Below are 20,651 nucleotides of genomic sequence, written 5' to 3' on the forward strand. Positions count from 1 at the left end.
TTATATATCTAAATCCTAAGGTTAAAAAAAAGTTTCCTACATACTTTACCTTCCAAAAGACAAGAATGAGGGTTTTAAGAGTTTTTTTAGGGGAAGGCAGATTTATTAATTTATGAAAAAAATTTTTTTAATAGAGGAACTCAGGATTGAACCCAGGACCTTGCACATGCTAAGCGCACACTCTACCACTGAGCTATACCCTCCCCCAACAAAAGACAAGTATGAAATCTTATTTTGACTATGATGTATCTTAGAGTATTCTACTTTGAGCATTTCAAGATGTTTTTATTTCTGTCACTAACAACTGGCATTCCTTTTAATAATTATGTAATTCTAGTGCTAATGTACTATTTTAAGCTGCTATAGATAAAAATCTTCTATTAGAATTCTAGAGGGGAATACTTTTAAATAGAAATTTTCTTTTAGGTATATACCTAATAGCTATTCTTTTAAATTTAAAATGTCTTGAAAGGTCTTAAAATTAAATATATATTTAATTTATAAGACTGCTATTGAGAGGCTTATTTTGAAACCGTACAATCTCCCTATTATTTCTCTTTTGATATTCACAGTCTTTTAGAGTTTGTGACTAAATATGTGTTTTAATATTTAATAGTTTAATTAATATAGTTCCCTTTTCCCTCTTCTGTTTGCAGATATATTTCCCATGAAACATGGGATCTGAGGTAGCAGGCATTATTTACTTTGCTTATATTATCAGAGGAAAAAAGTGAATAAATCCTAATGTAAATCTTCATCCAAGACTAAAACTTTTGCTATCTAAATAAAATTAAATATATAAATCAATCCTTTGTTCATGAACATTCTCACGGTATCAGGCAAATAAACTAGAAGTGTATATTTTTAATATAAAATATGTACATTTTAGTAGTAGAGGTGAACATTTGATTGATTAAGACCCTCCTTTCTCCCTTTGTAGCTGTAACAATTATTTATATAAGCTTTTAATTCTTTATAGCACTATGTTTTGCAGTTTTCAAATAATGCCTTCAGTTAAGTCTCTATTTAGAGAGCTTGCATATGAATAACTAATAATAAGTGGACATTTAAAATCATAGTTGTGCTTACTGGTTTTTTCCCTTCTTGACTATAGCTGTCTATAGATGGTTTCTTTTCCAACAAAGCAAACAGATGTGCAGCCCCAGATTTGGCTCTCGAATATTCAGGTGCCAAAACAAGTGTTTCTCCAGTGGCCATAGCTCCATATGCAATTGCAGTAAAAACTCTGCCAAAAGATAAAGCATTCAAATCTCAATTAGGTCCATTTTCAAACAAGAGCTCTGCAAGTAAAAGAAAAAGCAGGCACAGGTATATAATCTTTTGGCTCAGACAACACCACTAATGCTGAAGGCTCCCAAATGATACCTCTTTTGTAATTTGTAATTGTTTACCACACAGTGATCTTTCCTTGCTCTGTACACCAAAATAAACTTTGGAGCTCAGGTAATCTTAAAAAATTCTCTTTCAATTAGAAACACAGATCAAAGGCCCTAACTGGTGAATATAAAACCTCTTTGCCTCCTTGATATAAGGCTCATTTGCTTGGAGATTTGACAGGGAATTCAACTAACAATAGGAAGAATGAGTCTCCAGTAGTAAGATCTGAATTTACACAGTAGATACCAATGTTTTTTTTTTCTTCTCTTTTTGCATATAATGTAGTTAGAACAAATAATTGATGCCAGATGATTGGTTATCTGCCTGGAGTTCTACATGATTTAAAGAGAGTAAAGCATGGAGATTGGACTTTGTTCAGGTCCTCAAAACAAAATCTGACTATAATACACCTTAGCAAGACTGGAAGAAGAGCTTTGATCTTTTCAGTCTGCTTTAGATTATTACCTCAGTTTCAAAATATGTTAATAATAAAATGGTAAGTATGCAAGCGATGTTTGGAAGCACACAGAATAGTCACAGAAATGTGGCATATCATGTGGCCATGGTTAAATATTTTTCTCTCATTTTCTTTTTCATTTTAGACATGAAAACATATTACTGGAATGAAAAATAATGCATCTCAGTGGCAGAGGTAAAGGTAAAATTCAGCTAAGACTGGACAAGTTTCACTGACAGTATTTAAACATTGGGCAGTAAAAGGACATTATAGAACCCAAATGCTTGCTTGCTGTGCTGGATCACAGCAAGGTTAAACATTCTGGTCTCCTTGTGAATTTCTCCAGAGATGGAAACTACCAAGGAGTAGATTTTGATACAATCTCTTCAGTGACCTAGACCTCGGATTTTGAATCTTGTTGTCTTACAAAGGTCAAACAGTGTATAAAATATAAAAACAACCAGTTTATGGGGGTATGTGATGCTAAAATTATTGTAGCCAATAGTTGTGATGTCAAGGTATTTTTGGTACCAATATTTACTGAAATGATTTAGAGCTCAAAATGCCATTCAAAATACTTAATACACAGTTATATCAGAAGTGGTTATTGAATTAGGTAACATAGCAGAGTTTTATTTTTTTTTTCTTTAATGCAAGGAAAAAAATCAGAACAAACAAGACAGTCTGATTCAAGAGTCAGCAGGTGAGATGGGAAAATAATTGGATTATAAGTCAGGAGATTTGAGTTCTAGTCCCACAGGGATGGTGGATTTTCAGAGCAACTTTCCTCCTCTGATTTGAGATATGCCAAAATATCTACCTGTCCTAAAATTTTTACCATTAAACTTAATTTAAGCATTTGGTATAAATGTCCAGAGGCTAATGTCTTTGTTAGGTCTCCCCTAAAGTGAAATTCACTGAGAAGGGGAGAAGGGCCTTCCTTTCAGAACTTGTATCTGTGAGAGGTAAATGACCTGAAGGGTGCACAATAGCACAAGAAGAAGTTTTAGAAGAGAGGGAGAGTACCAGTAAAAGCCCTGATACTGTCTTTATTGTGTATGTGTTGAGGGGAGGCTAGGTGGGATAGGGGTTGATGTTGATAAGGATTATATTGAGGAACCTAATTTTGTGGTGATGGGACCACCTGGAGGCTGAGTCAGGGACATTCATTTCCTCTATACTATTTTTTCCAGGTGTGTTCTTTATAAAGAGGCCAAGGCTGGTCTTCTACAGAATCTATCCTGGTCCAAATAGCTAGAGTGAATTAACTGCCATATACTTTCACTTAAAAAGTATTTATTGCACAATAACCAGAGCTGTAGCTCCATGAGACAGTTAAACCAGATCCTTCAAATCAGTCTGAGCTCGTAGAGGCTTCTTAACCAAGAGCTTACTCCAGAGAAATGTTCAGGCCGACTGCCTATGCCACTGTTGGTCTTGGGAATTTCACCCATTTAGGATATATAAAGAGGAATAATTTTCTATAATGATAAATGTTTTAAAGTCACTAAAACGCATTTGTCAAAGTATTAATCTATAATAAAGGCTTATATAGCCCCTTCATGCCTATAGATAAGATTACAAGAAACAGTTCAGAAGTGATTTTCATGTTGAAATAACTCTTGAAGCAAAAATATATAAAGCAGGAATTAAAAAACCTAAAAATTAACTTCCATAATTTTCTTAAGCTTAAATTGTCTGTGGGAGAAGAAATCTTAACTACAGTTTATCTCTGTATGGATTTACACTGAATTTATACTGCTTTACTGAATTTATAGCAAAATCCTTTGGGTTGCCTGGGGTTCAGGGAGGAGAATATTGAGCAGGAAGAGGTCTGGAGAGGGTTTTCAGGTGCTGGGCTTCTACTTTCCTAGGTTTATGGATGCTCAGCGGGTTCATGGGGCCATTGTCACTGCAACCTCGCTACAATGATCCTTTCAGGCATTTCCAAGCAATGGGGAAATCCACTTGCCCATCATTACTGCTGAAATACAACTGGAATTTTAAAAAGATCTTCTGGCTAGAAACAATATGAAATAGCACAGAAATGAACAATCCTAATTTTAATACAACTGATCCAAATAGAAATACCCAGCATAGTTACTGGTTCAGATCTATTTGTCTTCCCTTAACTCTGTTCCCATACCCAATTTGTACACCTTTGGTGACTTACTCTAAGAAGAAGTACACTGGGGAGTTCAGGGACGGTGCTCTGATGCCAGACCACTCGGATTACATCCGAACCTCAGCATTTATTTACTAGCTGTGTGACCCTGGGCATTTTCTCTGTGCTTCTGTTTCCTTATTGATAAATAGGAGCTAACAAGACTATCTACATCTTATGGGGTTGTTGTGAGAATTAAATACATTAATAATATAAAATGTTTAGTATAGTACTCAATAAAAGTTTACATTATTACTATTCCTCTCATAGAACTGAAAGTTAATAGGATACTTTCTCTTGGAAAATAAGCTCTTACATTTTTATAGGTATATCTAGATTAGCATAGCAGGTCAAACCAAAACTGAAGTTCCCACTCAGTAAGTTTAATTGTTTTCTTGTTTTTGTTTTTGCTTGATTTGAAGGCAGAGTATCTTTCCTCGCAGAGGCAGTGGTTAAATTATTCCCATACTCATACTCTTTTCCCTTAACATCCATATAACAATCCAAAGATAACTTTTCTTCCTTTTCTTCAGCCTAAATGCCTTTCTCAATGGAAGGGAGCGAGAAAATACACAACTTATATTTATTTGGTACTTTGGGTTTTATAGAATGTTTTTATATGCATGATACCATTTGATCACCTAGGAGTAAGGCAGGAACTCCTATTACTTTTTAACAAATGAGAAGACTCTAACTCAGATAAATAGCAATTTGTCCAGGATCACATAGCTATGAAACTGCAGGACTGGAACTTGAACCTCTTTGTTCATTGTGTTCTCCCTTACACAGTGCTCCTTCCAGTAGAAAGCCGACCTGAACTGTCTCTCCTTGAGTGTTGGGGTTTTTTACCACTTGTTTCCCACTTTAGAATCTTCAGAGAACTCTAGATATCAAGTCTCCCTTGATTTGTCTCCTTTAGGTCACTTCAGCGTTTGATTCCTCTATCTGGTCTCCTTACCTTGTCCTCCTCTCTTCTGGATAATCTGTGGGAGAAGTTAGGTGGCTGCCATGGCAGTGAACACTGAAAGAAGACTTTCCCGTTTTCCTTATTTTGGCTAACTAATGTTGCTTTCCTAATTTTAATGTCACCACAGTTCCATGACTGCCTGGCCTACCAGAGCAAACATGGTAGTGGAGGCATAGCTTGCTTCTTTCTATCCTTTTTTACTTCAAGCTATTAACCAACTATTAATATTCACCGAAAACCCACTGTTCTTTTGGCCATTAATCACATTTAATACTCAAAGTCCAATATGATTTCCTGTGAAGAACTACATTTGGATTTTTGGAGGACTAGGCCACAACACATAAGCTGCCTGGTTCTGCTTTTCAGGCAGTTTTCAAAGCTGAGGCTTGTATTACTGTACTGAAGCCTGTCAGGCCTTGATTTGTTTTACTCATCTGCTCTACCTAGGTTCCTGCTAATTTGCATAGCAAAGAAGGAAGAAACAGAGAGAGTTAAGTTCTGAAGTGGAAGTATGAAGAGTTGCAGAAACCTCTGATGGGCACTAATGGTTTCTGGACTATACTGAAAAATGTAAGTTGGGTGGAAGCTAACCTAAAGGCACTAAAAATCAGACAGGAGAAAAAACTTATGTTGTATTTCTCAAAATCTGTACATTTATTCTGAAGTAAATCCAAAGTGTTGCCAGGGCTAACAGAGGCAGAAGAGGAGAGGTTTACTGCATGTATGTGTATGAGAACCTAAGCAAGAGATTTTCTAAAGGCTAATGCATTGACTGCAAGGCAGGAGAATGAAAATGTTATCATCTTTTAAAAAATGCTCATTTCAGAGAAATGTCTACAGTCATAGAGATAGATGGAGACAGTTTCTACCCTAAGAAATGTATGTTGCCTTTATTTTTAAAGAAGAAAAAGCTAAGGCTGATAGCTTTGCTGATAAACTAATATTATGAGTACATCAAGGGATTCTGCTGTTAAAACCCTCTTTGTGTGTCTTCCTCTATAAGACACACTGTCATTTCTGAAAGAGATACAGCTTACCCATCCTGGTAGCTATAAATCATGAAAATACATTCACATTTTATAGCGAGAATAAAACATTTTTATTTTACACAATAAACTAAAATATGACTTCTCCAACTTCTAGGAAAGTTTTTAGTAATGGCCAAAAAACAAAAAAACCAGAAAACCCTGAGGTTTTAAGTAGCTATGGGGATTCAGTCCCTATGCTCATATTTCTTAAGGTGTGATTTTCAGATTCTGTGCCTCAGAATAATCTGGAATGTTTGGTAAAATGTAGGTTCCTGGCCCTACACCAGATCTACAAATCTCTGCGTTAAATTTGTGGAGTGAGCTCCAGGTATCTGCAGTTTTAACCAGCTTCTTGATTAGTGAGTTGGGAAACCATTTATTTAGAGAATGGTACAAAGTTCTTTTTACCTAAAGAGGGTTCTAGTAAGAAGGAGTTTTCTTTGTGAACATCTTCTATTCAATTAGCTGATCAGACAGAAAGCTGTCTGTCACCATAGATTCTGGAAGACACAGAGTCTTCTAGTCCAGGTATAATTTAGTGTGTCTAAAGGGACAACTTGTAACACATTCATGACAGTTGGGGGGCCACTTAGGTCTCTAAGAAAGAAGAAGACTTTGCTGTTGAAGACAAATCTCATCTATTCACATTGTGCACAGCCCAATACCCATATTTCCCAGAGCCTCTTTCCTTTGTCCATGCTATGGAAGTATAGTTATCCTTGATTTGTTTGTAGTCTGGCTGAATAAAACTCAAATAACAAGTGATACTAGTGGCCCTAGTTCAGATAGCTCCTCGTTTCTTCCTTCCTTCAGGGTACTGGAAAATACCAATGTAATACTGTTCATTAATCAGTGCTCTCATGTTAATAGTCCTACATTTGTTCACACAGCTAAAATGTGTATATATTCAGAAATGATCCTTTATAGTGAATTTAATGGAAAAAACTCAGGAAGTGTGTTAGGCTAGTAGGAGGAGAAATTTTTGTATGGGGGGGATCCTTCTGATTCTCCTGTATTTTAGGGTCATAAAATAACATTAAGCAAGTTACTTGTTCCATTTAAGTTAAGAATCAGCCCAGTTCTGGATATTCAAATGTTTGGAAAAATACACAAGGATTTAAAAAACAATAATTTTATAGAAAGGTTCTATGAAGGTTTGTCTACAGAATTAGTAATAAAAGTAATAAATAATAATAAATGTCTACTAAGCAAAACCTCTAGCACCTCGATTCATGAACTTGAATCTGTGCTCTGTCACTTGCTGATTAAGTGACTTTGGACAAGTTAGGTAACCTCTTTGCGTTTTAATTTTCCCCAGCTGTAAGGTGGGAATCATAGTATTTCATAGGGTAGTTAAGAAGATAAAGTAGATTATGTCTGACAAATCCTTAATACTGAGTAAGAACTCAATCGTGATTTGCTGTATAGTGATTATCATATGAAACAGAATGGTTGGCAGTCTTGAGAGGCCCCTTTCAAGAAATATCCTGCCTCATGTTATTTGCAGGCATGATAGTGATTGCATGATTTTGAAGTTGTATCATTCTTTAATGAAGAACAATCTTTGTTAATTTTAATCTAAACAGATTCTCAATATGGAGGAGTAGACTCCCAATTACAAACATCCTCTTTTTATATAAGTGGCTGTCTTTGACTTAGACCCAGTCCTTCTGCCAAAGCACCTGGTATTAGACATTTGGATACAGAGGAAAGAAACAAAGAAGAATCTGTGAAAAACAGGAATAGTGTGGAAAAGTTGACTCTGGAAACATATTTCCAGTAATGACTTGACTGCTTAATTATGCACCACTCCAAATTACTCCCTTTATTTTTGATTCAGTTATTCATTCAATGAATACTTATTATGTGTCTATTATGTGCCAAGTTCTTGTTTTCGGCTCTAGGGAAACATCAGTGACCAAAATAGGCTAAGCTCTGCCCTGACTGACCTTAGAGTCTATGCACTTGATAAATATAGAAACAAAAATGATAATTTCACATAGTGGTAAGTGCTATACATAAATTAAAACATGGTACTGGGATAGAGAGTGAAGAAGAGAAGGGGTAAGGGGACTACTTTGGGTAAGCAGCAGAAGTCTCTCTGAGGAGTGGACTTAGGAGCAGAGGCCTGTACATTAATCAATGCTCATTGACTGGTGAGAAAGTAGCAGCCCAACAAAGAACTGGAAAATGATTATTCTAGGCAGAGGAAAGAGCAAGTGCAAAAACACTGAGATGGGAGGTCCAGGGACAGAAATGCAAGTAGGGGGCTGATGTGCAGTTCACACAAAAAAAATAGTGGTGGATGAATTTGGAAAGGAGGGCAGAGGCCCAAATGTGTAGAGCTTTTAGGTCAGAATAAGGAATGTAGTTTTATTCAAATTTCATTGGGAATTCATTACAATATTTTAGTAAATTGGTGGAAATGGATTTGTGTTTTAAAATATCAGCCTAGCTACTGTGTGGAGAATGGATTATAGGGAAGCAAGAGTGGGCAAGGGACATCAGTGGGGTGGTTGTAGTGGTCCAGTTAAGATACGCCAGAAGGTAAAAAGGAGGATAACATGGGTAGAGATGGTGAGAAGTATTTTGGAGTTAGAGCTGTTAGGACTTGGTGCTGTATGTGGTGGGTGAAGGAAAGAGAAACAGTAAGGATGACTTTTAGTTTTTGGGGCTGAGGAAATGCATGGATGGTGGTGCTGTTTATTAAGATGAAGAAGCCTTGGGAAGAGAACCTTTGGGGAGGAAAAACCTCAAAGTGTGTTTTGGACACATTAAGATATCATTAGATATCTAAGTGGACATGTCCAGTACATAGTAGAATAAACGTATGATGTCCAGGAGTAGGGTCAGAATTGGAGATACACTGAATGGAGTCATCAGGACACAGATAATATTAAAAACCATCAGACTGGATGAAATCACCAATCAAAGTGTGTAGGTGAAGAGCACTGAGAGCTCTGAAGCCCTCCAACACGTGGAGGCCCGGGAGAAAAAACAAGAGACAGCAGAGGAAATAGAGGAGGAGGGGTCAATATCAACGGAGAAGGTCCTAGAGAAGAAAATGTTTCAGGGAGGAGACTATCAAACACTGCTGAGAGGTCAAGTTAAGTGAGATGGCAGAACTGAACATCAGTTGGCTCTGTGGGTGGCTAAGATGGAGGTCAGTGATGACCCTGATAATGAATCTTCCTATTGGCACGGTGGGAACCAAGGCTTGATTGGAATGAGTTAAAGAAAGATTGGAGGTGAAAACGTGTATATAACAAGAACAGGCAACTCTCTGGAGTTTGTTTTGCTACAAAGGAAAGCAGAGCCATCAAAAGTAGGCAGAAGGAGACTTAAGGTCATGGGAGAGATTTCTTTCTTTTTCTCAAGACAGGTAATTATACAGCAAATAAACAGTAGTGACAGAAATTGAAGTGAAGGGATGATTGCAGAAACCCACTGTAGAAAAGGACTTAAGTTCCTCCAGGAAGATGGCAAGCATGGTGGATCATATGGTACCTAATGTGTTTGGTAATGGAAAGATGAGGTGGTTCTCTCTTGATTGCTTTGTTATACTACCTTCAGATAAACCCATTAGAAATGAATTTGGATTGTAATTGCTTTTAAAAAGGAAAGGTCTGTGAGAATTGATAAAATCATCAGACATTCTGTATTAGCACAAATATATTTAATTTGCTTGCTTTCTACTAATACCAAGGACCAGTTATTTGAAGGAATGGTGCCCTGGGGATTTAAAGATGGCTGCAGAAAGTTTAGAGCAACATTAAGGAAAACATGTTTTGAGTTTCAAACAACCGGCTTGCAAACAAACTTTTGGAATACAACCAACTTTTAACCTTGTAATTGCCTGCATTACCTAAGAACATTGCACAAACCTTGCTAATATAGTGTAGGCTGGTGAAATGAATAAATTAATTCACATAATTCTACATTTGCTTTCTTACTAATTTATCTGTGTAAACTAATCTGTGTAATCAGAATGAAGCCTAAGGCTAAATGTCATAATTATGGTTTATATGTTCACACAAGCAATACTGCATATTGTTTTAGAGGGTAGAAAAACATGGTAGAATAGGGAGCCTAAAACTTCTGTTGAAATTTTAAATACAGAAATTTTACAAGGAAATCTCCTTCAGGAAACCTTTCAGTGGCCTTATAGATTCAAGAATATTGGATTGGTGAACTGTGGACTCTTCTTCTGAGTGCCTAGTAAAGAAACTTCCTGGGAACTCAGTCAATGTTTGATAAATAAATTAATAAATAATCACATGAATAGGAGCTAAAAGTTATTCTAAGTTATTCTGAAAGTATTTGGCTTCAAATGACTTTTGGTCATTTCCTCCAACTGAATATATCCTCAAAGTACAAATACATGCCACAAATGAGGATATTCAAAAGAACATTCCTGAGTCTTGAGAGGTAAATCCCAAAGAGGAGTTCTGAACGTTTTGCCAAATGACAATGTTCTTGACAACATTCTTGTAATCTCTCAAGTCATTATTCTGAAGAGGCTGATCTTTGCGTTGATGTGTATGTTTTGGTGGTCTTATTAAAAAACCATAAAGTTACTTTTTGGAGTCAAATATTGTACGGATTTCTCTAGTCTGTATGTTTAGCATATTAGATTAGTGACAATCTTACATTCTAGGGAGACTTAGGAAGCTTAGCATTAACACTCAAAATTAATTTTTCTAATTTTAGAAGTTGATTGTAGGTGTTTCTATGAAGGAAAGAAATTCATAACTATGTGAACAGAGTTCCAAAATAGAAGCCCCAACAAATGCTTTGGGAAGAGGCAGCTTCATTGGGATGCTATGATCAATTCCAAATGTGGCCTTTCTGAAGAGAAATACTCATTTACATGTGTTTCTTCTGGAGTATTTGCTTAGCAAGGAACCCACCTCACTGATTTACAGTCTTATTTGATACAGCTGTCTCCACCTTGGGAGTTCCATGAAGTCTCAAGTAAAAGGAATAGATAACAGGAAGGCATATTTTATCCCTATATTCCCACATTCTAGTAGACTGAAGCAGGAAGCAATTCATTTGGGAGTTTAACTCATATTACCTGTGTTATATCACTATTTTACCAGCTTGACAGCACTTATAGATACTAAATAACAACAAAATTTTTAAAAATTTCCCCAGAATGTCTTTCACACATATATGATTTAAATGATAATGCACTATAAACTAGACATTTTTCTGGTTAGTTTAAGTACATAACTAATTTACAGGGTTTATCTATTTATATGACTTACATGAACATGCCCTCTGGGGTCATTCGGCCAGACTGAATTAAATAGGTTCCAAATCGAAATCCTGCTGCATAGGCAAAATATACAAAGGCATGGCTGAATGCATAACAGACTCCAGTGATCTGTGCTTTCTTCAAGGTATTTCTGAAATGCACAAAATTTACTAAATGATAGGGCATGAAGTATAGAGAGATTATTTAAATAATAGTAGAGTGAAGAATATAGAAGATAAGACATGTTATCATTTAGGGGATGTACATTTTCTTCCCTAAGAATTAAAGACAAAGTGATCTTTTTAACTACTGCGAATTACTACAGAGAAAATAGTAAATATAATGATTTTCTCTGCAGCTATAGACTATAGTTCAGTGTGACAAAGTTGCCTCTATGTGTTTTCAAATGAATAGGCAAGGTCTGTGAAAGGACAGATAATGAGTTACAGGAATTTGTTTTAAAAATATTTTCTATCCTAATCTTGCACTAAGAGAATAAGTAGTGGAAATTAAAGGGTGGTACCAACTAAAAGCATGAGTGTAAAAGAATAGAAAGCTATCTTTCTGATAAAGTAATACAAAGAGTATCACTAAGGAAATGTGATAAGGAGGAATAGTTCAAAATTAAAAGGAATGATCACATTTGTTGTGCATATATATTCATCTTAAAATGTGAAAAATTTTAGAGATTCAATATAAAGGGCTGAACAATATTACTGTCTTTCTTAAATATGTTATTTCCTTAATGTTGTTTCAGGGTAATAAGAAAAATATGCACACTTAGTCATAGTTCATGGCAGTGTGGGAGGATCTAAAACATACGTTCTAATGGTGTTTGCTCTCAGACTCCTCTTCTAGTCTCTTGGTGGAGTTATATGAGAAATTATGACATGTTATCATTATTAGGGAAGATTCCAGAGCAAAGTAGTTGGGAGGAAAACCACTGGAGTCATCCAGGAGTACTATGTTTACAGGAACAAACTATAGTTAATACAATCAGTATGAATCTACGATCACCTGTGCTGAGTCTGAAGCATCTCCTCATACATTTGTTCAAAGGCTTTTTCCCTTGTTAATGACACTATAGTACGTATATTCTCCACGGCTTCGGTTGCTATCTTATAAAACAAGACAATAAAGTAGAGAAATAAAGTTAGCAGTGGCTAAACTTCTGGTTTTGAATTCCAGTCACTTACAATGGGAACATATTAAGTACATCAAGTCAGTAAGTTTTTCTGATGAGTTTTCTTAGCTCCTTTTTTTCTTTCCCCCCAAATAAAATAGGAAAATAATATTTTAGGATAAAAGTCTCAAGGAAAATTTCTCTTGAAAAGATTTAATCCACTGATCTAAATTTAGCCCCCTTCAAGTCTTCACTGAATTTCCATTTAAACTGGTTCTATGGGCAGTTGGATCAAACATTAGTGAGCACTATGTTCATACGCAATTAAGCAAAGGAGATATCCTATGAATTATGAGATAATTTAAGAAGACAGCAGAGAGAATTAAATAAATAATTATTTTATTCTAGCACAGAAATGCAAATATCAATCCGAGGACTCAGGAACATCGCTATAAACTAACATGGAGTGTGGCTTTTGAATTCTGTATAAGATATTATGTAATTGTTTATCATTTTGATATCTGTGAACTTAAAAAGATATTTCATTCAAATATAATTAACGCTTATCCATATTTATGTAGTTTTCAAATAGAAGGCAGATTCAAAATGGAGGAGACTTTTTGCTCAGAATAACTTTTTGGACATGAGAACACATGTTGCCTTGAAAGAGAAACTTCCTGCTTTCACATTCTATTTCCAGGCTGGCAGAGTGGACTGAGGGACAGAGGAAGACCCTGGTGGATACCCAAAGTTATCTGAAGAACCTGGGTTATAAGAGAGAATTAGGTAACTAGACTATGGTCAAAACATGTGGATTCTCCTCTAAATATTCATAATTTTAAAACGAACTCAAAGAAACCTCCATTTGTAACATGCAGTTTGTGAAAATGGATAAGCATACTGAAAACTTGAGGAAAATAAACAAAAAACTCTTGTGGTCATTTTTTACAATGGAGAAAGGACTAATACCATTAGAGGACCTTAGAAAATAGTCTTTTAAAAAATGCTAATAGGGTCATTTTAAATCTGAAACATAAAACATTTGATAATTTATCCAAACCTACACATGCAACCAAAGAAGGACCAATATGTTTTATTGGTCCATATTCTAAGTTTTGGAGTATGGTAAATTGACTAATTAAAAAGCTGGTGGGAAAGGACACAGATTGCCTATTTGTTTGGAGTTACTGATCGTATAGTCCGAGGTTACTATAATAACAATAATAATAATAAAAGGAAAAATCAAAGGCACATATACAATGAAAGTACATAACAGAAAAATTAAGATGAGTAAATATAACTAATTAGGGCCAGATTATTTTGGAAATTGTGATAATTTGCACATAGGGAGGGCTGAACAACTTTTCACTGTCTTTAAGGCAAATATATGCGAAGTAGTTCAGTCTGTAATGCTCAGGCAGACATTCCAAAGATCCTGATCCGGTACAGGAAAGGTGGAAATGGTCACGAAAACCAGATGTCCTTGAGTCCTGTGCTTGGTTGGATCCCTATCTGTGAATATTCATGTAGTGTGATACAGTCACTGTGATACAGACCATAATGACATTAAATCATTTTCATATTCAGGGATGTTCCCCAATGTGATACAGATCTTTAAAACTATACCATTAAAGGAGCTGGTGCTGAATGGCCAAGAGAAGACTTGGCATTTACATGGTGCAGCTTCTTAAAGGCTGTCGTGAGAAACAAGTTTTGGACCTCTACCAAGATGAAAGCCAAGAAGACAAGGCTAGAAGGCTACCAAAAAAAAAAAATGAAGAAGGAAAAGGAGAAGGAGGAGGAGGAGGAAAAGGAGAGAAAGAAGAGGAAGAGGAAGAAGGAGGAGGAGGAAGAGGAAGAAGAAGAAGGAGGAGGAAGAGGAGGAGGAGAAGGAGAAGAAGGAGAAGGAGAAGGAGAAGGAGAACTGCCTGCCATCCATATCCAAGGGGTAGGCAACAGTCTAGGAAAGTAAGACATAGCCTAGCCCTGGAGGAAAGGGTGAAAAAGACACTTGACAGGGATATTGTATAAGAGATTCCTACTTTGGGTGAGTGGCTGGAGCAAATGACATTGCTTTCATTTCTTAGATGTTATGATACTACATTACTAATGTTTTCCTAAATCTCCACCACAATGTTTATTTTACGAATATGATTGATCCTGAGAAGCTTAAATATGTGAAGGCATTTTCCAAGTAAATAAATAATTCTTCTTTATCAGTATAAAAATGGTCCTTGTTTCTAAAACTTTGTTTTAGACACTACCAATATCAGTGCCTTGCCTTGTATTCAGTAACTATTATATTTCCTTTTTATTTTGAAAAATAAAATACCCAGAATTGTTCAAGAAATTTAATTGTTCAACAATCAGAGAATAGGGAATCATGATGTTAACAAATTCCCCAACAACTGACATTATTAAGTGCTTAAAGTCTTCCAGATCTATTGCATATAACAATAATGCTAGCTGTTTTGTGTAATACTCTATAAAGATCTGTAAGTGAATACTATTTTATTCTCACTTTACAGGGGAAGAAACTTAAGTCCAGAAAGGTTGATATAATTTGCTCATACCACATATTTGTTAGTAATAGAATATGGATTCTAATTCAGCCTATTTGACTCCAGAGCCCATGCTCTAAATCACACACCCTATTGCTGTAACATGTCTATATCCCACCCTCATCCTAAACTGATCTGTATAAATTACAATACATTTATAGATTCCTAAGAAAGGCAGTCAACATATTGTAAAGATGGGACCCCTTATTAATTTTCTCTTAAAATGTTATGATGGCTAACAACAGTCTTTATCTTACCTTTCCAGCACGCTTAAGTTCTTGCTTATCCTTGTTGGCAAATCCAGTCATTGCTGCAGTTTCAATCATTCCTGACAGAGCAAGTACTGGAGCAATACTCAGAATCAAGAGTGTCATCTCCCATCCATGTATGAAAGAAATGATAACTGAAAGTCCCATGTTAGTTGCATTTTGTATTAAGACACCAATCCTTGAACCTGTTGCCTACATCAGATATATTTTGGAAAAAAGTCAGTTAATTTTAAATTTACAAGAATTGCTGTTACAGTTTCTTGCAAAATAAGGTAGTCTTTCTTTTTTTAGGATTTATATATAGATTTTATTTTGAATTTATACTTGGAGATTAAATAATACTCATAGTTTAAAAATGTCTTATTCTAAGAAGTCACTGTGTTTTATTTGTCTGCCTTATATCTCATATTGTTGTTCTTTGACATGTTCCTATCATTCTTTGTGTGTTTTCACTTTCTGACACAAAAAGATTTTCCAGGCCCTCCCCCTGGAATCTGTCATTTCTCCAAGGAGTCCTGGCTCCTTTTAGTGGAGAATGTTATTTAGAAGTCAATATATAATGCTAGTTGTGCTCATTATTAGTGGAATGTTAATGAGAAGAACTGGTAAGTATGTGCATGTGTGTATCTGTGTGTATGGATGCGTGCACACACTGAAATCTGTATTTATTTCTCTATTTACATTTCTTGAAATTCATGAGTTTATAGCAATACCTTCAGTTCCAATCCAAAACCACAAGATTATTTCCCCCCTTCTTCCTCTCAGTCCTTGTTATTCTTTTCTTCAACAATGAGAAACCTGGCTCTCATTTTCTTTATTAGAGTTATGTGATCAATCTCTTTCATAACCAATCTGCTATCATGGTCCCTGCCTCTTCCCTGCATGGATATCCTCCTCACTCTGGTCTGGGCTGGCTTTCTCATATGAAGCTGCTTCCTTACATGGATGCCCAGCTCTCCATACGTGGGCTCCAAAACCCAGCCTTAACTGCTCCTCTTTCACTGAAAAAGGGCCAGTATTCCTAGCCACTATACCTAGCCACTATACCATAGTAGTGCTGAACTGAATGACTGTTATTCCTTGAGGTGTATACTTTGGATAGGATACCTTGCATTCTCCTTTCTGCATTTTATAACTTGGTTTCATTCAGCAAAGGTCTAGAGAGGCAGTATTAAGATGGGAAAGGAGTTGGAAACATGATATAAGGTAAATTAAAAGAAATTCAGAAAAAAATCTTAAGTAGAAATAGCTTTATAACTGTTTTATGAGAACAACATGTCTTATGAATTAACTTTTAGTGGGACATGTGATAAGTAATAAACTGAAATGCTATATTCCTTTATGCTGGGATGAAAACATGGAACCCCTATTTACCTAGAAACAGCTATAATTAACCAAGACATGAATTCACATTTTAAAACATACGTTTTGTTCTGATCATGGAAACATGGCCATTGGAAAGGGTTTAAATAATGTTAAAACTTACATCCTTCCAGACATAAATGCATACCCACATTCAGATGTGGATTATTGTGTGTATACAGCTTTGTACCCTGCTTTTTTCCCTTTACATTATATTGCAAGCTTTTTCCTGGGTCATTAAATAGTCTTCAAAAAATATTTAGTAGATTGTTTCCAATTTTTCACTATTAAAAATAAAGGCATACTGAGCATCTTTGTGCAAATCTTTGTGCTCATCTTTTATTTCCTAATGTTAAATTCCTAGCATGGAATTGTATGTTAAAGGGTATATATACTCTTGCATTCTTCATAGATATTGTCAAATTGCTTCTCTAAAAGATTACATCAATTTTCACTGAGGCACCCCCCAGATTAGTATCATCCTTAAAATAACAACAATAAAAAAGCCCTCTTTCCCCTCAAGGCTCTGACTAATTCCTAAAAAACTTCAGTGGTTTTAGTTTCAAGACTGTATTTGATAATGATCCACTATTTTCCCACTTTTCACTAAACTATCAAAGAAAACTCTGAAAAAGTAAAAACAAGTAACAGTAAACACCAAAGAAACCACTAAATATTGAAAACTCAGACAGGTAACCTATTTTAAATGCCTTACGGTATTATACACTAACTAAGCTATGAGGCTGAAATAGGAATGTCATTTGGTATTTAATGCTGACTTACACTCTGTTTCTTGAGAGTTTAAGAATGATGCAAAGATAAATGATGCTGTATATTATGAACTGAATTGTCCCACAACCCCCACTCAAATTAATATGTTGAGGTCCTGACCCCTAATTCCTCAGAATGTGACTTTATTTGGAGATAAGGCCTTTAAAGGGGCAATTACATAAAAATGATATCTTTAGGGCAAGACCTACCCCAATATGACTGGTGTCCTTAACAAGAGAAGAAAATTTGGATGTAGACATGCTGGCACACAGAAAAGACCATGTGTGGACACAGCAAGAAGACAAGTATCTACAAGTCAAGGAAAGAGGGCTCAGAATGAAACCAACCCTACACCTCTAGAACTGTGAGAAAATAAATTCTGCGTTAAGCTACTCAGTCTGTAGTACTTTGTTATGGCAGCCCTAGCAAACTAACATACTGTACTTCCTCCTCTCCTCCCACCCCGACCACGAGTTCCAGTGTTATGCAGATCGGATAGCTGGATGAAGAGGCATGGAACTTAAGCACTTGTACTGTTGGAGGTCCCACCCAACATCACATTAACTACTGAATGCTCCTACAGCCACATAAAATGTATGTGTTTTTGCTATAAAATATTGAGAAGTATTTTTAAAAATTACAATTAAGTTTTTTTAAGAATAAGATATCCATTATTCTTTTAACATAACATTTATCTAAATATTACTAAGAAATTACTTGCCATTAATTACACGTGAGGCTATGTTTTGTAAGCCTTTATACATTTATTAATTTCCACTTAAAAATTTCTTTTCATATTTTGACAGCAATGACTTTTCCTTATTCAGATCTCAGTTCTTGGCACTATATCTATAACATCAAAAGTGTAAAACATATCCAATGGGCAGTTATTTTTTTCTGTTTGTATATTTCCTATTAGGTGGCCATAAGATGGTTCCTTTCCTCACTGCCTTCCTCTGCTTTTATCCTATTTACTTTAAAAATTATGACTTTTGACTGTAAATCAAAAGAAAATGAAGTAAGAAGTAGAAAACGGGAAACATAAAGACAGAAAGCATGCTGAGAATTGTAGTTTTTGTGTATAAAATTATGTAGTGTGTTGGAGAAAGAGGTAGAGGTACTTAACAGAGCCACACTAGATGAATATTTGAGAGTCACTTAAAATTAATCTAAGGACTATGCATACCAACCTCATTTCTAAAACATCCAAGTGTAAACTTGGCAAATTTTTGATGGGACAGTCTTGTATTTAAGCTTTTTCTCGGGGACATAAGAACTTTCTACAAAGTGACTTGCACTTGCATAACCTTGCTTATTCGATAAGCTTGAGTTATCCACTCTTGTACTGATCTGCTAAAATATGATCATGTAACTTTCTATATGGCATTTTAGCTTAAGTTACCGGAAACTTACTGAACTATTCAGTCAGTGCAGCCAAGGCAGGGCACAAACTCTGCCTTTTGGTGATGGTAATAGGATAAGAAGGATCTGAATATATATTTTCCTGTTTTAGGAAAAACTAACAGAAAACAACAGATATTTGGTCTTGAAAAATACTACAAGAACTAAAGGAAAATAAAAAATGATCTTAAAGACCTAAAGGAATGATGTACTTTTAGAAAGAATTTAGAACTGGAGTCAGAGAAAAGTTGATTAACTTCCTTAGATTCTTTAGCAACATGCACAAAGATAGAATTTTTCTCTTGGAAATTAAGAGCAGAAAGCATAATTAAATAATTCTTAAGATAACAATTATTTATGGAGTATCTACTATGTCTAAGGTACTATGCTAAATGTGGGGAACACAACTTTGATACGAAAATTCCAGAGGAATGGCTACCATAAGAAAATAAATGAAAAGAAGCTCAGTATGCAATTATAGAAATAAAATTCTATATGGCAGGATTTCTGCTTTTGGTTAATATGAAGAAAGGGAATAGATTTGTCCTCCCATCTGAAAGAAACAAAAAACAGACAAAATATATGAACCAATATTTTTCAAGATACTGTAACCAAGGGCAGAAATGGGAAGCAAACAAGGTGGGTACCATCTTTTCCCCAGCTTACCCCTTGAAAGAGCATTCGGGCTGCAGAGTAGGAAGAGTGAACTCAGAGCCCAGCAGACTCCATAAGTTGAATAAACAAAGCTGAGAGTCTGGAGAGCACAAGTAAGCTAGAGACAAGAGGGGTACACAGAAAGAGAAATCTGGATATCTGCAGAGAGTCCTCCTTGAGTTCCAGTGAGCAATGCATGAGTGAGGGCCAGGAATAATGCTTGGTCATATGAGACTGACTGGATAACCTCATGATTCACTGGGCATTGGGTAGAGAAGGGACTTCCCTTGGTAGTAGGCTCCAGTCCTGCTTAATAAATCTTAAAATCAAGACCCCCAAAGGATCAAACTGTTCCCAGGTAACTTAACTACATCACAGAACAAAAAAAGAGCATTTATAGAAATACAAGAATATCCAGTACCCCAAAATATTAAATTCACAATGTGTGGCATCCAGTCAAAAATTACCAGGTATGCCAAAAAGCAGCAAAATAGGACCCATAATGAGCATAAAAGTCAATCAACTGAAATTGATCCAGAACTGACACAAATGTTAGACTTAGCAGATAATGACATTAAAAGATATTATCATTATATAACATATATTCAAAAAGTTGAGATAAGGAAGATAAAAAAGACCTACATTAAAATTCTACAAATGAAAATTTCAGTGTCCATAAAGTTTTATTGGAACACAGCCAATCCTTTTGTTTACCTATTGTCTATGGCTGTCTTAGCACTATAATGAGAGTTGAGAAGTTGCTAGAGAAACCATATGTGCCATTCTCCTCACTCTGTACTGCTGCTCAGCATGCTACAAATCTGTGATGCGATTATAATTTAGTAGCATGTTAAGTGCCACGTGTATTGCTGTACTGTGACATTTTATCTTAGTTTTAAACATTACCATTGCATGTCCCTCATCTACACACAAGAAAGGAAGAGAAAAGTGCACTTTGAATGTCCTGCTTTTAAGGCACAGTGGACTACGGGTCACGTTGTGCTCTACTTAGATGCCACAGTGTTGTGTTCATTATGCCATGATACTATATAGTCCTAAAAATATACAAAACAGGTCAACATTACCAGACTAAGCACTCATCACAACATTTCTAATTCACAGGAAAGTAATATTCATGGAAATTAGAAAATTTTAAATGGAAAATTCGTCTTAGCAGAATTTCTTCGTAAAACTTAAAAGTGAAAATGAGACAAACTAAAGAAAGTTTCTGAGTGG

At 35.5% G+C, this 20,651-nt stretch overlaps 1 protein-coding gene across 1 annotated transcript in view; it reads right to left on the minus strand.

Annotated features, from left to right (window-relative positions):
- Window positions 1-20,651, minus strand: part of ABCB5 (ATP binding cassette subfamily B member 5) — a 114,223-nt gene that overhangs the window by 11,718 nt on the left and 81,854 nt on the right. Inside the window, exons 23-26 of the mRNA XM_006211710.3 lie at window positions 15,216-15,419; window positions 12,292-12,392; window positions 11,285-11,425; window positions 1,090-1,246 (exon numbers count right to left, since the gene is read on the minus strand). Of these exons, the coding sequence (XP_006211772.1) occupies window positions 1,090-1,246; window positions 11,285-11,425; window positions 12,292-12,392; window positions 15,216-15,419 (603 nt within the window). The remainder of the gene's footprint in view (window positions 1-1,089; window positions 1,247-11,284; window positions 11,426-12,291; window positions 12,393-15,215; window positions 15,420-20,651) is intronic.

Source organism: Vicugna pacos, chromosome 7, assembly GCF_048564905.1.
Source record: "Vicugna pacos chromosome 7, VicPac4, whole genome shotgun sequence".
NCBI classification, from domain to species: Eukaryota; Metazoa; Chordata; class Mammalia; order Artiodactyla; family Camelidae; genus Vicugna; species Vicugna pacos.